We start from the raw sequence: 7,795 nt of genomic DNA, 5'->3' as shown, positions 1-7,795 counted from the left end.
AAGGATAATGATTTGAGATTCTCGTACTTTTCTCTCTGCAATCCTTTACATTCGTGTCGCTTCACATCCAGCAAAAGAATTTCTGGTGGTATTCACAAGTGACAAGTATAGAAATTGAACATTGTTTCTAATTCTGTTCTTGTTTTCATTTTATCATAGAGCTTTATAATTAAAACATATTTTTGTGACTGTAAACAGAGTCTTAAAATGAATGTTAACGGCCTTGCGGTATCTATTCGCGTTCAAAACATCTGTCCTCCAGCCTGTTTTCCAAAACATGAGATAAAATGCTCGAGGGACAACTTTGTCCTTATTAAAACAACCTGATTGCCGTCCATGTGTTTTCGTTTGTTTGTTTTTTCATTTACTTTTTGCTTGTTAACCTTTTTAGATCACTTGCCAGCCTTTGAAAGCCAACATTTTTACAGTCCTACTTTTTTTTCTATGCTCTTCTGCTGCATGGAAAAAGAAAGAGTGCCTTCCTAAAGCCCTCCCCTCCTTTGACTTCCTGGGAGGAGTGTACTGTGCAAAAGGAAGCAAGACTAGATGAGGAGGAGATGAGTATCAGAGTAGGAAGAGGAGAGGACACAGCTGTGGGAAGGGAGTAAAGATGAGCCAGGGTTGCTACTAAAGGTCTTTTTGTCATCAAGCTGAACTTGTGATGTAAGGTATCTATCCCATGTCTTCTAGTCATTATAATTTGCATAATTTTTGATCTTTTAAGAGAGATGTTAACGATGGAGAAGTAAAAACTTTACAACTGCAAGACAAGTGATCCTTGAAAACAATTCTGTGAAGTCTTCTTTAATACTCAGTGATTTGTAAGTGCTAAGCTTTTTTTTTTCTTATATTACTGCATATGCGCAAACTACACAGGTTTTATATACTTTTATCATTTGTATTGTATGTTATGGTATATCATAAGGACAGTTAATTAATGATTCTTATTCATCTTCTTTAAACCAGCACTAAAAAAATCATTTTATACAAATAGGAAAAGTACCTCTGTGGCTAAAAGTGCAAAAATATAATACATTATACATTACTGATCTCTTACTACACTCTTACAAACTCACTTGCCTGGGTTTGGAAAACCTTGTGGGTTAATATTGTTTTGCATGCATTCACCATTCTCAACATTTCAGGATAGGTGCAAAACTCATGAATGCATTTCTGTGGTTTTCCATTAGGCCCATTGGTAAAGCACTTTTACTGCCATAGTGGAACAGTATTTAGTGTGACATATTGATCTTGGATTCTAACAGGCACTTTTGGCTAATTGTTCTTTAAAAGGTTTTCTAGATCATACGAGAGCAGGTTCATCATATAGCACTTCCTAAGGACGTGAAGGATTTCATTACCTTTTGTAAACTGTGCAATGACTTGTCTCAGTTTCTGTATCTTCAGTTTTCTGTGGCAAAAACATGTTGCCACAGTTTTTTGGGTTCTACAGTGTTTAATATGTATCCACTCTATTAACGAGATTAAACAAATATTATAAAATTCTGATGTAGTAAAGGAAAAGGGCTCATATCTTAGTTTCATGGCTGATTCATAATGGTTTCCACCACTCGCACAAACATCAAAGCAACATCAAAATATTCATCCGAGTTGTTTTTGATGAATGAGCAAATAATTGGTGTACTGAACCTGATTTCATGATCTCCTTTTAGGCAGTGGCATTTTCAGCACTAGGCATTAAGTTCTCCTAAACTAGTTTGAAGGATAAATTTGATGCTTTACAAGATTACTGCATGAAAGCAGGCTAAAAACAGACACCTGTTTGGTGTTTTAGTGGTTCAGTTGTTTTCATTCCTAACGAGTTACCAGTCTGTGCCCAGTTGGCGTGTGAAACAATACAGGTCCTCTATGCCCACTTGGAGAAAGTCTAGACCATTTGGATTGTTTTATTGTTTCACTTCAAATCAGAAGCAGTTAGCCTAATTGTTTTGAAGTTCAAGTCACTTAAGTTGTCTTCCTGCCTGTTAAATGTTCTGTGCATTCCACTCTGCATTGTTATGATTTCAAATGTAGAAGCAAAACAATAGACTACAGGAAAATGAATGAACAAGTGGAAGAAAATTCCCTATGGGGGGAAATCCAGCAGTCAGATTTTAGTTTGCACAATTTCTAGTCATTGAAATTAGAAGTGTCAAGACAATGATCACTCGCTGCTGCCAATAATACACAACTGTCTGAGACAGCTTTTAGTTTTATTCTGCTGCATTTTAGTGTCAGTACATGTTAATAACAGCATCAGAAGCTTTTCGCTTTTAAAAACCTGTATAATTCTCCGTTTTGTCCTTTATTGTCTTTATTTGTCTTTTTCTGTTGCATTTCTGTATATCCTCCTCCCATGATGCATCTTCTTAAAAGCTACTGCACAAGTATAACACCAAACAGTGAAATAGTGAAACAAACAAAATTCTGATGGTGATAGAAATTTTTTTACTGGATTCACTGATGTGTTTTGTAAATAGCGCCAAAGACAATCCAAAGTACAAATGCAACTAAGCAAAATATAGAACATATAAAACACATCAAAGACTTGAACTGAGAAAATCTACGAGTTCTTAGAAAAGTATTTTGATGGCAGCAACGCACCTCCAAGAAGATGGGACTGGGCCATGTTTACCACTATTTGGCATTCTTTTAAGAACAGTCCATAAACATCTGAAAACTGAGGGGACCGGGTGCTGGACCTTTGGGAGAGGAATGTTATCTCATTCTTGTCTGATGTATTATTGTGGCTGCTCAATAGTCCTGGGAATACTTGAGCATTTCTTCTGTCTTGATGCTTCAAATGATTTCAGTTGTTGAGAGGAAGCCAATTTAAGCGCCCAGACTCTTCTGATATGAAGTGAATAAAAGTCTTTCATTGCTGAAGGTGCCTTTCCAGATCAGTAATCTGTCAGTTCATGGGCACTAATTCACCCCCAGGCTTTTGAACTACTCTTTCTTCTTAAGTCTGGAGAAATCGCTGGCCATGTTTACAAAAAAGAATTTCAAATAATCTGACAACAGAACAGTTTAGTCCATTTTAAATTACCTTTGACCCTTGAATATTTCTCTATCATCTTCACACATGGGTTCTGTTTTGCATGACAGAGCTTTAACCTGCATTTGCGGGCATGCAACATGGCAACATGACATGACAGAAACAAGTCTTTGCAATATTATGTTGAGCAACAATATTCTGAAGTTGCTCCATACTTGCTTCTTTTCTTTTGTCTTCTCTTTTATTGCAGATTGGTGAACCTCTGCCTCTCTAAAATGTGTTTTTTTATAGCCATTCGTGTTACTGATCTGTTGCCAGTAACCTAATTAGCTGCAAAACATTCCTCTGGTTGTTCTTTTTTTAGGTCCACTTACTTTTCCGGCTTTTTGTTCTTCCCATCCCAACTTCTTTTGAGACATGTTGCTGCCATTAGATTCAAAATCAGCTCATATTTTTCCCTAAAGCTTTAAATGTTCTCAGTTTAAATATTTGGTATGTTTTAGATTTGCTATTGTGAATAAAATATTGGTGTACTAGGTTTGCAAATCTTTGGATTCTGTTTTTATTTACATTTTACAACTTCCCAATTTTGGGGGTGTTTGTAAGTAAGGTAACAACACATTACTGAACAGGCATAATTTTATAGAGTATAGTACAGGCATATGTTTCTCATTGAAGTCTTTCTCTTAGATCATACTCTATAGTTTTTTGTTTCTGAAAGCAATAACCTACAGTTGTTGTTTATTTCTCATAGTTAACACAGAATGAAATCAGTATCTTGGTGATGTGCTGTGAAACAAATATTTAGATTAATGAAAGCTATGGATATTTGTTTCCATATTACCATCCCGAGACTTCTTTTTTTTTACTGGGGAAAGAATACCAAGAGCTGATTATGTCATTCTGTGTTTATTTCCTTTTAGTGCCACCAAACTGAACTTCCTGGGAGGATATGCCAGCTCTCCCACTCTGTCTATTTCGGTCTCTCTGTCACTCATTCCATCTCTGCCCCATACTGTCACTGTCTGCATGCGTTTGTGTGGGTGCTGTGTACATCTACGTCTGAGCTGTTACTTTGCATTCTAAAGGTTTCTTTTCATAGTTTAGGGCAATCAATCTTGTCGACACTAAAAATATTGGATCCCCTGATATCTGGCAACAATGATTTTACCTCCAGATAAAGGGTTTTTAATAATACAGACGCACTGTCAACTTTCCTTGCTATGTGTTTAATCATCCATAGAACTGTTCATGGCATTTTCAGCCTCTGTTGTAGCAATACAATACTGATGTCATAACAACCAATGAAATGATGAAAAATTATAAAAACAAAGAAATGATCATTAACCAGAATTGGTTTTTTAAACCACTGAGTGTTGAACTACTGTGACACCTCAATGTGTTTTGCTTTTTTGCATGATAAGATAGGCTTCAGCCATTAAAGGTGCTCTGATTAGAAATATGATGTGTTGCAGTATGCTCGATGTAAATAAAGACTTGGGAAAGTGCCATTTAGAGCTGTGTTAGAGTAAACACATTTTTTATCTTGGACGTCACCACATCTGAAGTGCAACAACATCGGTCCACCTCTTCTGACAGATTATGTCACCTTCGCTCAGTTTGTTTATACTGTAAGAGTCGACCCAACCAGCAAAAACTCGTAAAAATATACAGAGACAGTTCTTTCTCACACTATATAAACTCCTTAGAAAACTCAGGGATTTTAAGCCAAACTCTTGGTGCTATGAGGTTGCAGTGCTGCCACAGCATGCGAGAACAATAGGATTTGACTGTCTGGTGGTACAACTAAGCTAACCATGCAATACACAATGACACAAAATGTATGTATGTAGTCAAAAAAATAAAATCCTTCTGGTAATAATTGTAGTGTCCCTGCAATGGGTATTGTGTGGCTGTCCAATTACTATTATTTTGGTGCTTGGATGAATGTATTATATTTTTTATGTAACTTTCTGTTTGTTTGTTTGATTGATTGATTTTTTTGTTTGTACTCTTCTAACTAGTATTGTCTTTCCATCTCAGAGTCACTTCAAGTCAACGAGTGTGCACCAGCTAGCCACGATGGATACCTCAGATGCCAACAACACTCCACAATGTTACTCCCTCAAAAGCCCTCCGTTCAATTACACACATCCCATCAGCTCAGCATACTTCTCAACCATCTTCAGCACTTTGGGAATCACCTCAAATCTCATTGCCTTCATTGTTCTCGTCAAATCTTTCCGACAAATGCGGAATCGGTCACGGTCTTTCTTCTTAATCTTCCTGGGCGGTCTTGTAGTTACTGACTTTATGGGTCTTTTGGTCACAGGTTCCATTGTGGTCTCCTTCCATTTTACACGTTTTAATTGGCGCCAAGTAGATCCTAACTGCCACTTCTGCAACTTCATGGGTATGTCTATGGTCTTCTATGGACTGTGCCCACTGCTGCTTAGTGCCACAATGGCCATGGAGCGCTTCTGTGGCATTAACCGTCCATTTGAACGCTCCACCAACACGAGCAAGAGCCGGACAGTCTACATGGTGCTGATGGTATGGTTGGCTGCTGGCTGTATTGCTTTGCTGCCCTTAATAGGCATCGGGAGCTACCACATACAGGCTCCTGGTTCTTGGTGTTTTTTCAACATCAGTTCGAAAGGAAGTGATATGGTCTTCTCCCTGCTCTTCTCCTTCGTGGGGTTGACTTCGATCGTTGTGTCATTTTTACTGAACACAGTGAGTGTGGTGACGCTTATCAAGGTGTGCTGCGGACAGGACAGGACACAGCGGAGCCGAGACCACGAAGTCGAGATGATGGTGCAACTTATCTTGATCATGATTATTGCCTCTATCAGCTGGTGCCCCCTCCTGGTGAGTTTGTTTGTTTGTTTGCTTGTTTATTTGTTTCTTTGGTTAGTTGGTTGGTTTTGGGTAGGTTGTTGTATATAGACAAAAAAAAGACAATTCATATAACTAATGCGTAATACACTAGTAATACAGAACCGAATTTAGCAATTTCACTCTTAAATAGCATAAATAACAGTAAGCAATAAGTCATGACACAGACAGCCCCAATTTTCATCTTTTGTGTCACACCAGTTACTTTATTGCCTAATAACCTACATGAACACCAATTATTAATGGCTAAATATTTTTTTGTTATTGTTTGTTGTTGATTTTTTTTGTTTTTAATCTTGATTTTTAATTTTAGTATTAAACACAAAGGATTTTATGCTATAATTTTAAAAAACTGAATTTGTTTCATATTGCGTAAATAAACAAAAACTATCTTGAAAACAGGGAAAACAATAACATTTTCTGTTATTAAACTGATTACTAAGAATTATTTTAAAAAAAATATTCTTAGAAACAGGTGAGAGATCCAGTTCCATATCTCAGTTCAGTTGAGGTGAAGCCTAGCACACAGCTACCCACTACTGCTACCTACGTCAGCACCCAGCTGTCAGTCACATGCAAAATTATAAAAAATTTTTAGCCATGATTACATTTAAATTGGTGAGTTAAAAACATGTAAAGCTAGGCACTTAGCACTTCTCTTATTTATTTGTTTATCTTTTCAAACAGCATGAGGAATTACATAATTTTTCCAGTCTATAACATTAATAGTTAGTAAACCTCATGTTCTGGAACAGCAAACTATAATTAAAGTCACATTAGTGCTGCTGTTTTCTTGTTCACAACACTGCAATTCCACATATAATGGGGTGTAATTTTCTATGTTTATTTAAGGTGCTATATTGTTCTGTTAAAAAAAAATGCTTTTTGTATCTTTTTCAATTATATAGCACTCTGGCATTTTACTGGACAATAAAATGCCCAGTTTCCATTAGTCTACAAATAATAATTAACAAGCAATGTCATTTCTATGCTTGGAAATGACACTGGAAATGACTAGTCAGTCGGCTAATTCCTGTGTTATTCTACAACACCAGAGAAGAGGTGAGTCAGAGAGAGAGCCGAAAAGAAAGAGATAACACTTTCAGGTAGAGCAATTCAGTGTCAAACACATGTAGCCAAGGAGATTTCCAGACAAGCAGAAATGGAGATGAGACTGAAGGGCCAGACAAATTATTTATGAGTCTAACATCTGATTGTTTGACTAATTTATGTAAGCGTTCTGTTATAGCAAGAGTTGTTACATAACACTGTGTGTACATTAAGTGCATAAAACAAATACTAGTACACCCCTGTCTCTTCATATTAACTTTCTATAAAGTAGCTGTCTTTGGTCAAGAAATGTTTTATTTGCAGCAGCTTTTTCAAATCTAATCCTCATATGAAAGAAACAATTTATCTGATGACCCAGAGAGTGAACTGATGTGATGTTGCAGGATAAATGGAGCACTCTGGTCTTGTACAACAGTCACTGCCCTCCACAGAAACATCTGGCCCTTTTTCAACCAGTGTAACAGTGTGTTGGACTCCATAATTGCAGTCTGGTCTATGACAGTGTTGTGTGATCATAAGACCAATGGAAGAATTCACTGCCTTTTGTTGTAGACAGAAGGAGAAGATCTCTCTTGTTTTTTACCTTCTTTTAGGCTAGGTTTGTGTTTCTTGACAATTAATTTTCTATTTTTTCATGATCGAAGAAATACTCAGAATATATATATAAAAAACAAAAGTAGCCTGACGGGCTAAACATTTATAAAGACTGTTCACTAAACATTAATCATGAGGTTGTGATAGGAAATTAATATCTTCAAGATACTGCAAGGTGACACACTTACTTTTACTGTGTCCACCTGCTGTTGTGTGGAAAATGGTTTTCATATG

General features: G+C 36.7%; 1 protein-coding gene across 4 annotated transcripts in view; it reads left to right on the top strand.

Moving 5' to 3' along the window:
- The first annotated feature begins 490 nt into the window (after positions 1-490).
- Positions 491-7,795, top strand: part of tbxa2r (thromboxane A2 receptor) — a 10,152-nt gene continuing 2,847 nt past the window's right edge. Inside the window, exons 1-2 of one of the 4 annotated variants that reach the window (XM_085131933.1) lie at positions 502-663; positions 5,042-5,869. In XM_085131933.1, coding sequence (XP_084988059.1) covers positions 5,081-5,869 — 789 coding nt within the window. In that variant the 5' untranslated portion in view covers positions 502-663; positions 5,042-5,080. Of the gene's footprint in view, positions 5,870-7,795 lie in introns of all 4 variants that reach the window. The other 3 variants (XM_085131932.1, XM_085131931.1, XM_085131934.1) reach the window with 3 other exon arrangements.

Source organism: Neolamprologus multifasciatus, chromosome 15, assembly GCF_963576455.1.
Source record: "Neolamprologus multifasciatus chromosome 15, fNeoMul1.2, whole genome shotgun sequence".
In the NCBI taxonomy this organism is placed as follows: domain Eukaryota; kingdom Metazoa; phylum Chordata; class Actinopteri; order Cichliformes; family Cichlidae; genus Neolamprologus; species Neolamprologus multifasciatus.
Note: the sequence above shows the minus strand (reverse complement) of the source record. Positions and strands in the feature narration are given on the sequence as shown.